General features: G+C 38.2%; 1 protein-coding gene across 18 annotated transcripts in view; it reads left to right on the forward strand.

The window, feature by feature from the left end:
• The window catches only part of PCM1 (pericentriolar material 1), a 107,688-nt gene that overhangs the window by 37,959 nt on the left and 51,621 nt on the right, over positions 1 to 18,108 (forward strand). For all 18 annotated transcript variants that reach the window (XM_055567300.1, XM_055567301.1, XM_055567296.1 and 15 more), the window contains 8 exons: positions 602 to 742; positions 1,460 to 1,650; positions 2,243 to 2,446; positions 4,204 to 4,423; positions 4,529 to 4,674; positions 5,599 to 5,789; positions 8,042 to 8,213; positions 10,651 to 11,009. In XM_055567300.1, the coding sequence (XP_055423275.1) occupies positions 602 to 742; positions 1,460 to 1,650; positions 2,243 to 2,446; positions 4,204 to 4,423; positions 4,529 to 4,674; positions 5,599 to 5,789; positions 8,042 to 8,213; positions 10,651 to 11,009 (1,624 nt within the window). The remainder of the gene's footprint in view (positions 1 to 601; positions 743 to 1,459; positions 1,651 to 2,242; positions 2,447 to 4,203; positions 4,424 to 4,528; positions 4,675 to 5,598; positions 5,790 to 8,041; positions 8,214 to 10,650; positions 11,010 to 18,108) is intronic.

Genomic DNA, 18,108 nt, shown 5'->3' on the forward strand with positions numbered 1-18,108 from the left:
AGTTTGAATATTATATGTATATATGCTTATTAAATGGTACCCCACACATGGGTGTTTGAGATTGAGCAGAGACTGTACAGTCTTTGTTCATGTCATGTAATCAGGAGTAGGGTTAATACGGGAGGGAACTATCCATTCTTTTGGAGGTTTTTCCTACACTTTATTGTTATGAATAGCTTTATTTATGAGTCAGGTTTTGTTTTCAAAGAAAAGGAAATGTATCAAGTGATATTTCTAATATAACTTTGTTTTCTAGATGTTTATCTTTTATTCTTTGTCTATGTCTTTTTTCTTGTTCCCAATCTAAATACCAGAGGAATATATGCTAGAGTTGGGTTGAGTATATGACATTTTCCACAGTAATGTTTTATTCCTCATGTCCTGTTGTTCTGGAGGGTTAGTAATACTGATCATCTTTAGCCTGCATTTTCATCTTGTTTTCTTATGTTAGGTTTTCTTTGAATCATGATGGCAATTGAGGTGTGGCAATAAAAAACTAAATATGGTACCAAAGCCCTAGAGAAATGGTGAATAATTGCTTTTATGAAATTAACATAATTACTTTAATTCTTTATAATAGTTTTTATTAATTCTTTTTTAGCTGTCAGCTGCTAGTGTGGGTAATTGTCCCACAAAAACACATATGCCAGCTGTTACTTCATCCCCAACCGTTAATGAAAATGAAGCCAGTACAAACAAATCTGGTTTTGAGCCTCATGATTCTTCAGTGGTAGATAATGAGGTATTGTATATTGCACCTTGTTCCTGGGTCTTAAGTCATATCTTAAGGAAGAAAACTGAATATCCGTGAAATATGTTTTTAAATGTAGCCTATTATGTGGTTTTAAGTTGTGGAAAGAAATAATTTTTTCCAAAAAGTAATTAAGTTGAGATACTTCTAAATATCTTAAGTCTTGCCCTTTATTAACAAATATTTGGCAGACTTGTATGTAAGGAATAGTTACAGTAAGTAGTATTCATTTCAATTAGAAAAACTTGTCCTTTGGCATTTTATTTATATGTGATTTATGGAAAACATAACAACTTTCTCTCAATAGTTGATGAGGTTAATATGTCCGTGTTCAGTTGCTTAGTCATGTCTGACTCTTTTGCAGCCACATGGACTGTGTGGCACAGGCTCTTCTGTCCATGGGATTTCCCAGACATGAATGCTGGAGTGGGTTGCCATTTCTTCCTCCAGGGAATCTTCCTGACCCAGAGATGGAACCCGTGTCTTTCATGTCTCCTGACTGTATTCATTAAGAATTAATGGTTGCCTAATTTTTTCTAATTTATTACTAAAATAGCATTTTAACCTTCATGGGTGTCTCAGTGTAAAAAGGATAGAGTCAGGATAGAAATTTTTGTTGGTATTAGCAATAGTATTAACCTGTTTTTCTTTAAGGCTGAAACAAATCCAGTATTTATAGTAAATTGACTGTAACTTTTGAAATAACAGGTATGGTCAGATATGCGAAGACATGAAATGTTAAGGGAGGAGCTACGACAGAGAAGAAAGCAGCTGGAAGCTCTGATGGCTGAACATCAGAGGAGGCAAGGTCTGGCTGAAACTGCATCTCCAGTGGCTGTTTCACTGAGAAGTGATGGATCTGAGAACCTGTGTACACCTCAGCAAAGCAGAACAGAAAAGTAAGAGAGGTGTTTAAATCAGTTTAAAAAATACCACCAATTTAACACTTGTAGGATAGGCAGCCTCATTTTCCCTCTGCATCACAGCACAAGTCTGCTGTTGCAGTGAGGCTTGGGTATTATACATCACCTTTGTGACTCAGTGCAGCTACTTTCTGTTGTAACTTCTCATAGCATCACTTTTCTCTCTTTAAAATTTTTTTTTTAAAAATTACTAAGACACTTGACCAAACTGATAGAGATTTTCTTGAGGGTTTTGATCTAGAAAACTGTCACTCAAGGAAAAGTTAAAAGTTGAGGGAGGTTTACTTTAGGAATGAGTCCCAGGGGATATGATTACTGGTTTAATTTATTTGAAGAATTGTTTTGTGGAAGTCAGAGTAAACATTTTATATGACAGCAGTTGGAGAGTAACAGCCATCTCATAGTTAATTATCCCTAAATGAAGTTTTATATACATAACCCATGTATGCATATACATGTATATATATTTATATAATTTTTTTTGGTGAGGGGTACAGAGTTTGTTTCATAGTAGGAGGTGAAGTAGCTCATCTCCAGAATGATCTGTATTTTGTCTCTTAATCTCCAGAACAATGGCAACTTGGGGAGGTTCTACCCAGTGTGCCCTAGATGAAGAAGGAGATGAAGATGGTTACCTTTCTGAAGGAATTATTCGGACAGACGAAGAGGAGGAAGAGGAGGAGCAAGATGCCAGTTCCAATGATAACTTTCATATGTATCCTCCAAACAGTGCAAATCATAATTCTTACAATGTAAAGGAAACTAAAAATAGGTTAGTTTCAGTGTTTTAACTTTTTGCTTGATTTTAAAGAGTTTCCTGTCTTTCTGACACCAAGCAGTTCTTCAGTTATCTGAACCAAGTGCATGTTTCACTACATAATTCCAACACTAACTACCTGGAGTTGGCCAGACTCCATGGGTTAGGAGACTCAGTCCCAAGAAGAGTGCCCTCACTTCAGACACCACTTTAAAGTCTCGAGTCTTCAGAGCACCTGCATTTCTGTATGACTTGGCTATAGATTTTGGGATTTCCGTGGCTTTGCTTTGCTGACAAAGGTCTGTATAGTCAAAGCTATGGTTTTTCCAGTAGTCATGTATGGATGTGAGAGTTGGACCATAAAGAAGGCTGAGTGCCAAAGAATTAACGCTTTTGAACTGTAGTGCTAGGAAGACTCTTAAGAGTCCCTTGCATAGGAAGGAGATCAAACCAGTCAATCCTAAAGGAAATCAATCCTGAATATTCATTGGAAGGACTGATGCTGAAGCTCCAATACTTTGGCCATCTGATGCTAGGACCTGACTCTTTGGAAAAGACTGATGCTGAGAAAGATTGAAGGTGGGAGGAGAAGGGGGTGACAGAGGATGAGATGGTTGGATGGCATCACTGACTCAATGGACATGAGTTTGAGCAAACTCAGGGAGATAGTGATGGACAGAGAAGCCTGGTGTGTGCAGTTAGGACATGACTTAGCAACTGAACAACAACAGCAACAGCCTCTTTCATGTTCCATAATTTGCTAAAACAGCTCATAGAGCTCTGGAAAATACTTGTATTTACTGACTTATGAAAGATATTACTCAGAGAAAGAGATGTGTAAAGCATGGGTGGGTTGAGAAGGAGCAAAGAGCTTTTATGCCCTCTCTGGGCACATCAGCTGCCTAGTACTTCACTGTGTTCAACCCAGAAGCTGTCTTCACCATGCTGTTTAGGAATTTTTATGGTGATTTCTTTACACAGGCAGAATTGATTAAGTCATTGGCAATTAAGCTCAGTCTCCCTCCCTGGAAGTTTGGGGAATGCTGAAAGTTCCAACCCAACATCTGGTTGGTTTTTCTGGTGACCAGTCCTCATCATGAAGCTAACTAGGGTTTGCCAAAAGGAGCGCATGATGAATAACAGAAGCAGTCGGCACTCAGGAGATGGTCAGGAGTTAGGAGCTCTGTGCTGGGAACCTGGGACAAAGACCACATAGGGTGTTTACTTTATCACAAGAGTACTGTTGTCAAGATAGATTCCAGCTCGATAGGAGGAAGGTTGATTATCTTTGATCTTCACTCTTGTTTTGGGGAATTAAGCAAAAATAAAAATCATAGATAGTAAAAAAAAGATGTATCAGCAAAGATGTCTACTGCATTGTTATTTATAACCAAAATACATTTCATGTATAAAAAGATGGTTTAAGTAGTTGCACTTGATGGGGTGTTCTGTGGCTAAGCTTAAAGGCTTGAAGAGTGGGAAAATGCTTGTGATAAAGTATCCATAATAACTTTTCATTTTGAAGAATACAGAATTATATGAACTCTTCTCTGTAAAACATAAGTGAAAAAAGACTGAAAAGGAATGCAAAGTGATACTGTACAAGACTAGAAATCCAGAATTTTTCTCACTCTATTTTACATACATTTTAAGTCCAGTGAACTTAAAAATGGAATACAGGCGTATGGGACCAAGCAGGGTATCAAGGTTTTTTGCTAGATTTAAAATATACATAATTACATAAAATGACAATGCTTTAAATCTTGTGTTAGGTGGAAGAACAATCGCCCTTTTTCAGCAGATGGAAATTATCGTCCTTTAGCCAAGACAAGACAGCAGAATATCAGCATGCAGCGTCAGGAAAACCTTCGCTGGGTGTCCGAACTCTCTTATGTAGAAGAGAAAGAACAATGGCAAGAACAAATTAATCAGCTAAAGAAACAACTTGATTTCAGTGTCAATATTTGTCAGACTTTAATGCAAGACCAGCAGGTAAAGTTTACTCTGCAAGTAAATTTTTTTAATCTTGTTTTTGAAGCAGTACACATTTTTCTCAAGTCATTGGTAACTGTTATGGAAAATTTTTTCTTTCCACAGACTCTGTCTTGTCTGCTACAAACTCTTCTCACGAGTCCTTATAGTGTTATGCCCAGCAGTGTTGCATCCCCGCAAGTGCACCTTATAATGCACCAGTTGAATCAGTGCTATACCCAGCTAACGTGGCAGCAGAACAATGTCCAGAGGTAATTTGCTCCTTAGAAGTAGTGAGAATGTATACTCAGTGCTAAAACTCAGTTTTAGCATTGGTTTGCGGTGTAAAAGCAAGGGTTTTACAGTTACCTTCTGGGAGAGAAGGGCTGAACCAAATTGCATTTTTGAATCTTCTCTGATTCCTGAGAATTTTATAAGCAGTGATTTTTGCCTAATGTTTCCTTTTAATTCTGTGGACCAGACTTAAAAAAAATAACTATGGTTTTCAGCTTTACACTTAACCTTAGGTGAAAGTGTTGTCATTATGCCTATCTGATAGAAGTGCTAAGTGTAGTTCTTGTTCCAAAGGCTAAGGTATTAAGCGTGCAGCACAAGCAAATATTTGTTATAGTAAACATCAGAGCAGCCAGTTTGTTCCACATACCCTTTTTTGTTTTGTTTTTAATTAACTGTTACTTAACATTATAAATACTGTTATATTTATTATTATAAATAGAATAATATTATAAATATAATAAATATAATTATGGCTGGGTTGGATTTTCGTTGCTGTGTGGGTTTTTTCTCTAGTTGCAGTGAACATGGGCTACTCTGGAGTTGGCACAGGCTTCTTATTGCAGTGGCTTCTCCTGTTGTGGAGCGTGGGCTCTAGGGAGCCCAGGCTTCAGTAGTTGTGGTTCTCAGTCTCTTGAGCACAGGCTCAGTAGTTGTGGCACGTGGGCTTAGTTAGTCCATGGCTCGTGGGATCTTTGCAGACTAGGGATCGAACTCATGTCTCCTGCATTGGTAGGCGGATTCTTTACCACTGAGCACCAGAGAACCCTGTGTTCCACGTACTGTTGAATCATTTTATATATATATATATATACACACACACTCACACACTTTGTGGATATACTTAACATAGATGGTAATGTAACTAATCTTTAAATTACTGACTCCTTCAATTTTTATAGGTTGAAACAAATGCTCAGTGAACTCATGCGCCAACAAAATCAGCATCCAGAAAAACCTGCAAGCAAGGAAGGAGGCAGTGGTACATCACACCCTCCTTCTCCCAGTTTATTTTGTCCTTTCAACTTTCCAACTCAGCCTGTAAATCTGTTTAACCTACCGGGGTTTACTAATTTTTCGTCATTTGCACCAAGTAAGTGGCCAAAAACTTAAAGGAAAATAAATAAATGCAGAGTCCTTGAGAATAACATTTGTCTAATACATGGATTTTTATCAGTCATTTTTGGAATGGTAGGAAGTGTTTGCAAAGAAAAATATAAATTCTTTTCTACTTTAATTCTTTATAGTGAATGTTTAAACTGAATATGGTTGCTATTGAAATAAAGTTATGAAATGTTTGCTTAGTCCTAACACCTTTGAATTATTCCACAGCTATTTATCAAAGAGAAAGAAATTAACTTGTCTACTGACTACTATACATCAGGTACTCTGTAAGATATTAGGAGAGGAGAGGTGCACAGGACAGCACCCTTCTAGAGGAGTTTTATGTCTTCGTAGGGAGATAAACCTCTAGGCTAAGGGTGACTGTTTGGTTCAGGCTCATATTTACTTTTATTTAGTTCAGACTTTTTTCAGACTTTCTCTACCTATCATGTGCCATACAGTATATAAGTGGCTGGGATTCAAAATGAGTAAAGCTCATGCTTTAAGGAATTTAAGAGTCTAGTGGAGAAGCTAAAAGTGTCAGTAAATGCTTGGTGCTTTGTCATGGGTGCTGTAGGCTTGGTGCAGGTGGGGTTGAATAGCCTGCTTTTTGCAGGGACCGGATTGTCAGCAAATCTAGAAAGGGATAGTAAAGCTAAAGAACCAATAGAACTTTTTTCCAGGGAGTTTAGAAGGGAAAGGACTTTCTGATCAGTGGAACCACTTAGAGTTGCAAAGCAGGGGAACAAGTGTATCGTGTAGAGAATTTAGAGGTCATAAAGTGTGGCTGGTGTTTTGGGCCTTGGCAGGGGCAGAGTAGTTCATGTGCTGGAACACAGCAGAGGCCCTTGTGCTGGGCAAAGAAGCTTGGACTTTCCATTGCTTACTAGAGGGGACACTGGCAGAGGACTTTGGGCCGAGGAATGGCATGAAATTTATATTTTAGAGTGATGACACTAGTCATAGTGTTGATTGAGACTGGGGGGACAGAGCTGAGAGTATAGATGGTGAACAAAAGGCTATTGCAGTAATAGCAGGAAGGGGATGATAACTTGACCTAAGGCATTGGCAGTAGTGATAAGAAAAAGGAGTAATTTTAAAGATGTTCTGGAGATAGAATGATCAGTTAGATGGGTCGTGAAGAGAGAGGAGTTGAAGGTGTTTGCCAGAGAATATATGAAGAGAAAAAGGGTTGGGAGGGTTTTGTAAATATAAATATCCATATATCACAGTGTATTTTCTTAATGGGATTGTAAAAGTAATGGTGTTAAACAGTTAACAAGTTTTTTAGTTCTTGAGTGTGGGTTAATACTGGCAGTAAATGTTTTTTGACTAGGCTGTTTAAGTAACAAATAATTTATATAGGCAATTACACGTACTGTTCGTTTTTGTCATAATATGCCTTCTACCCATGGCAGCTCTGTTCAGAGACTGTTCATTCTTCATCATGTAGTTCAGTTTCCTGAAACCTTGTTCCCCTTCTCCCCCAAGTTGTTAGTGGCCCCTTTGCAAATACCTCTGATGCAGCACTGTATGTTCAAGTATGTGATTATATTTTACTTCTCAGTTAGATTGGAAAGAACCTGAGCTGTGGAGTCATGCAGACCTGAGATCTAACTTTTGCTTTCATTTACTAGGCATTTGATCTCTAAGCCTATTTTCTCACTAGTAAAATAAATACAGCACCTATTTCACAGCATTGTTTTGAGCATTGGGAGAAGTAACACGTAATGCGCCTACAGTAGAGACAAATGCACCTGCAGTAGAGGCATGCTTACTTTGATAAATATCATGTATTATTTTTTCTAACTTTTAACTCTTAAGGAGGTGGGGATCGATATTTATCTTTGAATCACCAGTGCTGAAAACGTAGTAGGACTGAGCTGTAAAATAGTGTTTAAATAAATGAGTGATGCTGTTTAGTTGCTAAATCGTGTCCAACTCTTTTGCAACTCCATGGATTGTAGCCCATCAGGCTCCTCTGTCCATGGGATTTCCCCGGCAAGAATACTGGAGTGGGCTGCCATTTCCTTCTCTAGGGGATCTTCCTGACCCAGGAATCAAACCTTCATCTCCTGCATTGGCAGGTGGATTCTTTACCACTGAACCACCCTGTTAGTTTATTTTAATTAGTTTTTTGTTTTGGTGGATCGGAATGGCACATTTAATTAAAACTATCTTTCAATTTTGTTTTAAGGTTAAAGGTGCTTCTGTATCTTACCCATTGTTTTTATTTACTAGGTATGAATTTCAGCCCTTTATTTCCTTCTAATTTTGGAGATTTTTCTCAAAATATTTCTACACCCACTGAACAGCAGCAACCGTTAGCCCAGAATCCTTCAGGGAAAACGGAATACATGGCTTTTCCAAAACCTTTTGAAAGTAGTTCTTCTATTGGAGCGGAAAAACAAAGGTACTTTATTGTAAACATAATCCATTATTTGCTTAAGCGTCACTTGGTGATTATATGTATTATATGTCATTTGAAAATGTAATTAGGGAGGATGTTTGTGATTGTTTGGCTTGAGAGTGTTGGGAATGAAGCTTGGACTTCTTGCCAGAGGTCTCTCAGCCATACCTCTGCTGCTAACGCTGGTTCAAGAACAGTTCAGAGTTTTGATCAGAGTGTCCTGTGGGATTCAGTTTGAAAGGATAAGACCTAATCTGTAGAGTGTCTTTGGCCTTGATTTCATACCTTTCTTTAAGATTATAAACAGTTCACTGTTCATTGGTTTAGAACTGGAAACTAACGTTAACTACCGGAGGATGGTTTTTATAAAGTGATGACTTGTTTGATTCATAGCCCCTGATTAGAGTATGTGCCCAGGGTGCATCCAGACGTAATGTTGAGTGCTATTAGATTGTAAAAACAAATTTTGCCAAGAAAGTTTTAGTGATACATACTATCAGTCATAGTCAGGATTTTCTTCGTTTCTCACACATTTACTATTTTTTCAATGTGATATTCTTCCCAGTTATAATTTTGACTCAAATAGTGTGAAAGACTTACTGGCCCAGGTTAATCATTCTCTAAGCATTTTTATGGCTCAGTAAATAAGTTTTTTATGATTGTTTTAATCCAGAAAATGATTTTGATAGCCAGCTGGTAAAAATATTATAACCTTTTTATTGTTATTTCCGTCAGAAAAACTTTAAAAGGATGAAAAATTAGAGATTTGTTGAGCCTAATACTTGTTCTGTCAGAAGTATCTGTATGATTTTGTCTTTCCTGTTCCTTTATAAATATATGTCACATTACTTTCCTTTTAGTTATGTGTTGGGGCATGTCTCAAGCTCTTAGCATTTTGATAGTTTTTAAATCATGAACTTTTTTTATTTTTTACTTAATTAACAACAAATTCTTAGAATTTGACTTCATGTTTGTCTTGAGGAATCCTGGGATAGACTGCCCTGAACTTGTTGATGCCTTTTCTTAGCTGTACTAACCACTTTTTCCTACTAAGTCTCATTTTATTCTGTGAAAGTATCCTATTGTCAGAGCCTGAGACCGTGTTTAGTGCTCAGTTGCCATTCAAAAATGATTTAAGCAATGGACATTTATTCAAAGCCTTAGCCTTCCTGTTGAAAGGTCCCTACTTCAGTATTAACTATATTTTATATGTAATTGGTAGTTAAAAAATAAAGGATGGATCTGGATATTACTGTTTTAAATATTTGACTACTTCAGATTAGACCTCATCTCGCTAAAATTTCAGATGTTATAGGTTCTCTGAATTAAATGGCTGGAGATAACAAAGAGGTCAAATGAAACATTGTAGTCTTGAGCTGGGATCAGGAAACTGTTCTTATAAAGGCCTAGCTAGTAAATATTGCTAGAGATAGAGATAACCATTTGTTTATGCCATTTTTGCACAGAAGCATTCATAAACAGTTATGTAAACATATAAATTGCTGTGTTCCAATAACATTTGATCTATGATTTGTGAAGTTTGAATTTTATATGATTTTCATGTGTCACAAGCTATTTTTCTCTGTTTTTTCCCCAACTTTTTAAGAATATAAAGCTCATTCATAGCTCTCAGGCCATACAAAAACAGGCAGCAAGCTGAATTTGGCATGTAAACTGTAGGTCTGCTGTCTTTATCTTGAGTTACTCCCTGTAGATCAGTGCCTCCCAAATTATATTCTTAGGAACACTGTTGTCCATGTCAGGTTCTGTAATAAAAAGTTTTGTACATCCTGTTTACTGTGTTCCCTTCTAAGACATTTATTAAAGGACATTGGCATATTAAAAGTTCTGAGAAGTGCCTGTTTAACTTTGTTTTGCCCATTTTCCCCCAGACTTAGATAACCATTGAATTCCTGTTAACATATTAAAGGATGTTTAGTAGATAAAATTTGGCAAGTGACACTAGACTAATAGAGCTAAACGAGGTTTAATGTGCAGAGAAATTACTAGTTATGTGGCCAATTGTCTTCACCAAATTCTGGTTATATTTGGACTGCTGTAGGTGACACAGATCCATGTATGTTTCCAGCTATGGTTCTTTTTCAGTTGTTTCTATGTTTTTTTTTCCTTTTATGTCCCATCCTCCCTTGATTTTTCTTTCCCACTCTTTTTCATCTTGAATGTTGGTTCTTTGTAACTTGCACTAGTGAAAATGGTTTAGTGAGAAAGATCCAAAATTAAATTTTAAAATAATTTAGTAAATTAGTCTGTGTAATGTTTTCATATTTAATGTATATTTGGTGAGAATATTTTTATAGCCTGTTGACAATTTTTATTTATCTGACTCTACTAGTACACTACAAATTAAGTATATCTGGAGTTTTCCATAGACATAGAAATGTATCATTGTAATATATAAAAACTTATTTTCATTGGTAAGGAATCAAAAACAGCCTGAAGAGGAGGTGGAGAACAGTAGGACACCATGGTTTTATGACCAAGAAGGTGAAGTAGAAAAGCCATTTCTCAAGACTGGATTTGCAGTGTCTGTAGAGAAAACAACAAATAGTAATCGCAAAAATCAACTAGATACCAGTAGGAGAAGACGCCAGTTTGATGAAGTGTCCTTAGAAAGCTTTAACAGTATGCTTGACCCAGTAGATCCAACAACAGTAACTAAAACATTCAAGTCAAGAAAAGCATCTGCACAGGCCAGCCTGGCATCTAAAGATAAAACTCCCAAATCAAAGAGTAAGAAGAGGCATTCTACTCAGCTGAAAAGCAGAGTGAAAAATATCGGTAAGTACTGAAATTTGTTGACTGTTGATAAACGTAACTATTGGTAACCTTACTCTCACTGTTGTAAATAATTGCAGCATGGCTAGATGTGCAGGTGCTGTTTAGACCCACTTGAACAAAGTCATTTTTTAGTTACCTTTGAGAACATTTTAAATAAAATGTATCAAGTAGGATTTAATGTTGTAGATATTTTAAAACATGACATTTATTCTTTTTAGTGCCTTCTTAAAACTTCTTATGTTTCCTATGTATGGTGGTTCCTGTGAGCTTGGAAGTTTTTACTCTTCTATAGTTTAATATTACACATACCACTTTATTCATGACTTCTGGCTAGATCTGTAGGGATTCATGTAAAGAAATGTGGCCCTCTAACTGCATTGCAGTCTTTGAATATCATGTAGGTGAAATCACTTTTGAAATGTTTGCTCTTAATCCTTCAGGAATTGAACCTTAGCTAGTACGGTAAAGCATTAACCCATATTTTATTGAAGCTTGTCATTGAGTATCACATTAAAGTTCTCTTTATAGTGTTCACTGCATGCCACTATTTATGATTTTTGAAGAATTTACTGAAGTCTACTGCTAGATTAAAAATACATTTATTAGCTAAAATCTGGAACATTATAGCTAAACAATGCTCCTTTCAGTTTGCAAGGGACACTTTTTGACTGTAGCCTTGAAAGGTTGTTGTGTGTTTAAGGATATAGTATTTGGTGCTTGAGAACAAAATATTCTAGGCTTATAATCAGAAAAGTTTGAAAACTGACTGCACCCACTGACTCCCTCTCTTGGAAGCTACAATACGTATAAGTATAGTAGGAGATCCAACCAGTCCATCCTAAAGGAAATGAGTCCTGGGTGTTCATTGGAAGGACTGATGCTAAAGCTGAAACTCCAATACTTTGGCCACCTGATGCAAAGAGCTGACTCATTTGAAAAGACCCCGATGCTGGGAAAGATTGAGGGCAGGAGGAGAAGGGGACAGAGGATGAGATGGCTGGATGGCATCACCAACTCAGTGGACATGGGTTTGGGTGGACTCCGGGAGTTGGTGATGGACAGGGAGGCCTGGCATGCTGCGGTTCATGGGGTCGCAAAGAGTCAGACATGACTGAGCGACTGAACTGAACTGAACTGAAGGGTCCTAGGGCACTTTGCAGTTAAAAATCCACTTGTGAACTTTGGCAGCATTTATCTCAAGCATTTTTGGATAATGGAACCCTTGAAAAATCTGATGAAAACTATGAACATGAAAAAAAATACATGTACATTTTTTTTTTCCATTTCAATACTTCATGTATCCTAAAGTCCTAGACTCTTACCTCTACTCCCATGTAGAGAATATGATTTGATGGTTAAACAAGTGGATTTGAACAGGGGCAGAATTTTTCTCAGCATATGCATTATCATCCTTGAAGTAACTTTTCAGTTGTGTAGGTTTGGGAGGAGCTGGTTACCTAGCAGATTAGTTAGTGATCTGAAACCATCCAAATGAATGAAAATACATTTGTACCTTCTCCATGGTCACTCTTGGTGCCACTAGATAACATTTGAGTAGATAGTGATCACTTAGAGAGAGACTGTCTAGGTAACTCTGAACATCATATTGAAGTACAATACTTGCCCCAACAAAATGCTCTTTTGTCTTATGAATAAAAGGAAAGAAACTAACATTTGTTATCCCAGCATTCTCTCTTGCAGCTAATTAATTTGTGTGTATTAGGACAGTGCTTCTTAAATGCTAACATTTCATACAGATCTCCTTGGGAATCTTGTTTAGTGTCAAGAGTCTGATTCAGTCAGTCCCAGGAGGGACCTGATAGCCTTCATTTCTAACAAGCTCCCCAGGATTGGTGACTGGTATTGACATTGTAGTCTGTGGACTACAGTTTGAGTAACAGGGTCTTAGAGACTCAACCAACATTTGGCCATGGCTACCTTAACCTGGAAATCCTGGTGTATTTGTATTTTTGAAGTTTGTTTAGTCTGAAGAATTATGGTTCCAGCTATATGAGTCACCTTTTTTTCTACCTTAAGGCAAAGATGGACATTCTAATCTATTTGCTCTCATATTTAAGTATCAAAATACTTGCCCAGAACACACACATTTGTCAGAGGCATTTAAGACCATCTGTCAGTGAGAGTTCCCCTTTAAGGCTCACACACAAAGATAAAAGACCTAATAGGAGAACCAAATTAATATATGCAGAGTCAAAATAATATGTAGCAAAATCAAATGACCTAAATGCTTGCTGTTTAGAATGTGAACCATGGACAGGCAGCATTTGTATCATCTGGGAGCTTATTAGAATTGGAGCCTCTTGGGCCTTACACCAACACCTTACACCCACATTGCTTTTCAGTACACATGTTAGCAAGATTCCAGGTGTTTTAATTTGAGTATATGCACATTAAAGACTGAGAAGTGCTGAACCAGACTACTAATTTATGCTTCTTTTGTTCTCTTTATGGGATAGGAATAGCCATGACTTCTTAGAAAAAAGAATGTTTACTTTGTCTTAAAGGAATTAGGGATGGAGGTTGATAGAGGGAAGATTGGAAAGCATTCCAAATTGTAGGAACAATAAGAAAAGTAGTATAGAGTCAGGATGAAGCAAGAAGAGAGTTTGAGAGAACTGCGGAAAGAAATAGGATATGGCAAATAGACCAGTATAGTGGGAGTTAAATTGCTGTCTTGTGAGATAAAGCATAGACATATATACTGTCCCGAATGAACTGTTAATCTGGTTTTTTGCACATGTTGACAGTCTTTCAGAGTTAGTATGCTAAATCTTCACTTAACTTTGTTTCCCATAGAAGGTCTTTATGAAGATATGTATTATTGCATGCAAAGTAAGATTTTACAAATTATGTGCTAATCATTTTTCAAACTTCAGTTCAAATTCAGATTTTATGAGTTTAGCATGATTTCTTGGCATTGCTGGATGGGTACTTGAATTATCAGACATATAACTTGGTTATCAGACCCATAATTTGGCTCTGTCTACCAGGCCTGTTTCCTCTTTTGATGTTATTAGAGGAGTAGAAGTTGTTGAGATGGTCCTCGTTCTTTTGGGAAATTGGTTGGGACTGTTGGTGTAATGACTTTGGGGTTCTACCCAGCCCTGAATCTTTCCATTTCTTTCCCCGCTCTTTGTGCTCACTGAAGACTGAGGTTAAATAAATTGTCCAGCATCAGGCAAGACAAGTCCTGACGGATGTGGCCCTCTTTAGACCCAGAGAGTTTATTGGTCACAAAGTCAGAGAAAGGAAGGGTGGCCAAAAGCGCCAGCTCCCTGTGTCCCTTATCCCACCACAAGGGCGACACCGAGACGGCGCTTGCATCGTGAGTGGTGGGGCACCCTGTAACTTCGGAGCCAGTGCTGTGCTGAAGCTAAGCTGCAGTACAGAAAGGACATGTGCCCTCAGTGCTATGAGCCAAACTTGGTCTCATAATTCATCAGAGCCCAGGAGGAGGTGAGAAATCCTTTCATGAAACCTTTCAGGGGAGAGAGAGAGGGAGGTTCCGAACTGTGTTCCATGTTACAGGGGGACAATAAGGCCTTCTCCCAAGACTTAGATTCATTGATGATTCAGTCCTTCTCTGTGTGGGTACATGGAAGGTCTCTAGGAAGCCATGGCCAAGCTGTTTCCCTATAATGGCGACTTAACTGGCTGTGTCAGCCACTTGTGCTGAGGAAAACAAAGGAGGTAAGGGAAGGAATGATGACGTGAGACAGGAAATAACCCCCTTATATGAATAAGGGAGAAGTATCAATAATCTCAGATATGCAGATGACACCACCCTTATGGCAGAAAGTGAAGAGGAACTAAAAAGCCTCTTCATGGAAGTGAAAGAAGAGAGTGAAAAAGTTGGCTTAAAGATCAACATTCAGAAAACTAAGATCATGGCATCCGGTCCCATCACTTCCTGGGAAATAGATGGGGAAACAGTGGAAACAGTGTCAGACTTTTATTTTTTGGGGCTCCAAAATCACTGCAGATGGTGATTGCAGCCATGAAATTAAAAGACGCTTACTCCTTGGAAGGAAAGTTATGACTAACCTAGATAGCATATTGAAAAGCAGAGACATTACTTTGCCAACAAAGATTCGTCTAGTCAAGGCTATGGTTTTTCCACTAGTCATGTATGGATGTGAGAATTGGACTATGAAGAAAGCTGAGCGCCAAAGAATTGATGCTTTTGAACTATGGTGTTGGAGAAGACTCTTGAGAGTCCCTTGGACTGCAAAGAGATCCAGCCAGTCCATCATAAAGGAGATCAGTCCTGGGAAGGAATGATGCTGAAGCTGAAACTCCAGTACTTTGGCCACCTCATGCCAAGAGTTGACTCATTGGAAAAGACTCTGATGCTGGGAGGGATTGGGGGCAGGAGGAGAAGGCGACGACAGAGGATGAGATGGCTGGATGGCATCACTGACTCTATGGACGTGAGTCAGAGTGAACTCTGGGAGTTGGTGATGGACAGGGAGGCCTGGCGTGCTGTGATTCACGGGGTCGCAAAGAGTCAGACATGACTGAGCTACTGAACTGAACTGAACTGATAATAAGGAACATCATAGTTGTTATTGCTGTTGTTATATCAGCTGGCCTGGCGAGTTATTACTCTGAAATATTACTAACTTTAAATCTCCTGCTTTCCTGGAGAATTACTATTAAAGTGCTCCAAAGAGAAACTAATCAACAGTAGTACCCTAATTTTGGAAATCTAGCCCTTGATATTTTAAATCTGCTGCTGCTGCTGCTGCTAAGTTGCTTCAGTCGTGTCCAACTCTGTGCGACCCCATAGACGGCAGCGAGACTCATGTAAAACCATGGTTTCCCCGCCCTGCCCCCCCCCCCCCACCCCCCTATTTTTGTAGCATCTTAAAAGTTATAGCATGTTTCTCTCAACAATTTCAACTCTTTTGGAGGATGACTGAATTTTTTTTTTTTAACTGTTGGGGAATTAACTGCTCCCTAAAGAGAATTTTGTGTATGTTACATAATACATATTTTATTTTGATTAGAATTCATTCAACACTTTTCAAATGATTCTGTAACAGTAGTCAGAAACTTAATTTCATTTATATAAATATTCTTATTAGAATGTGTGCTTAGTTAGTCATGTCTGACTCTTTGTGACCCTATGGACCATAGCCCACGAGGCTCCTCTTGTCTATGGGATTCTCTAGGCAAGAATACTGGAGTGGGTTGCCATGCCCTCCTCCAGATGATGTTCTTGACCCAGGGATCAAACCCATGTCTCCTGCATTGGTAGGTGGATTCTTTACCACTGCGCCACTGGGGAAGCTTTTCTTACTAGAATAACATACTTCATTTTCTTTGATCTATGTTTGCTGTTAATTAAATGAGCAATAGTACTACCATTCATATCATTTTACCTGTTACTTTTGGCAAGCATACCTTTTATTGCTGTTTTGTGTAATAGTCCATATTAACCAAGAGAGCTCTTTTTCTAATAAGCTTCATGCAAAATGAATTAGGGTAGCTGGAGAATCTGGGAGACCAACAAAGAAATCAGGAACCTATGTGTGAGATGATAAAGTCCTGACTTGAAAGATGGTTTTAGAGAAAGAAATGGAAGTTGAATCCAGATAGGATATCACAGAAAATAAACTGACAGTATCTTGGGAACTTATTTATTACTAACAGCAGCTATTGTGATCTGGAGGTAGAAGCAGCAAGGCTTTAGGATCCACTGGCTCTTGCAAAGAGTATCTGGAGCAAAAGTCAGAGCTCTGTGGTTCTCGGAGAAAACTTGGTTGGAGGAAATCCATACAACCCCTTCTGTGAGAAGGGCACCTCGTTCCTTTCCAAGAGTAGCAGTTTTTTGCCACTGCAAGGTACTAATGGGAAAGGGTGTCATTGGAAAAGGAGGTGGCATCCTGCCTACCCTGAACATGGTAGAGCATATACCTTTGCAGCTGACGAGACTGAGGAATCGAGAGGCTTCCTTTTACTATCTTGATGGGAGGCTGACAACTTACTAGCCAGAACATTACTTCAGTGTAGTCATGAGACTTCCAGGCACTATCAGTGTGCTGCCAATAAAGCTCCCCAGCAGTTGGGTCCAGCCCTATGGGTAGATGAGAGTCCTGACTAATCTAGTGAATATAACAGTGCACATAGAAGGGACCACTGGAACAGTGGTCAGAGAGAAGACATAGAAGCTGACCACTGGAACAGGTAAAGTCTAGTAAAAACAATTATTGAAGGAAATACTCACTTGAGTGAAATAAGAATACTTAAATAGAATATTTTTAAAAAGCAAGTTGAATTATAAATTCTTTAGAACTATAAAAAATGATTTTCACATTTAATGTCTAGATTGTTTGGAAAAGAGGATGAATGCTGTTAAGTTCCAAATTACTGGCCTAGAAAATCAAAGGGAAGAACTGTGTCATTGCACAGAGCAGAAAGTGCCGCGCCGTGTTTAGTTGCTCAGTCGTGTCTGACTCTTTGTGACACCATGGACTGCAGCCTATCAGGCTCCTCTGTCCATGGGGTTTCTCCAGGCAAGAATACTGGAGTGGGTTGCATGACTTCCTCCAGGGAGTCTTCCCAACCCAGGGATCGAACCCACATCTCCTGCATTGCAGGTGGATTCTTTACCATTGGGGCCACCAGGGAAGCCAGAAAGTACTAAGAAATAAAAGAAAGAGGGAAATGATTAGAGGCATAAAGACAAATCTTGGGAGCTGATAACACAAGGAGTTCTAAAGAAGGAAAAAAAACAGATGAGAAGGCAATTATTAAATAATAAAAGTATCTTTAATGAAGGAAGACTTAATATTGCAGATTATTGTCTAGCCAGGAGACACAGAGAAAATATACACACCCTCAAAGAGTCCTTTTCTCTGACAAAGAGATCATCTTTACCTGTCAAGACGAAAAGAAAATGTTGGTGTATCCTATCTTTATAGAAACAACGTATGAATGAGATAGAGACCTGTGAAAAGGAGAGGTAACAGTTCAGTAAAGAAAGCAGTAGTTTAATCTCAGTTGTTAATATAAATTCAGAAGTAAAATATTAGCAGATTTAATCTGCCAGTCTCTCAAAAGAATATTAGACTGT

This window comes from Bubalus kerabau, chromosome 2, assembly GCF_029407905.1.
Source record: "Bubalus kerabau isolate K-KA32 ecotype Philippines breed swamp buffalo chromosome 2, PCC_UOA_SB_1v2, whole genome shotgun sequence".
Lineage (NCBI taxonomy): Eukaryota > Metazoa > Chordata > Mammalia > Artiodactyla > Bovidae > Bubalus > Bubalus kerabau.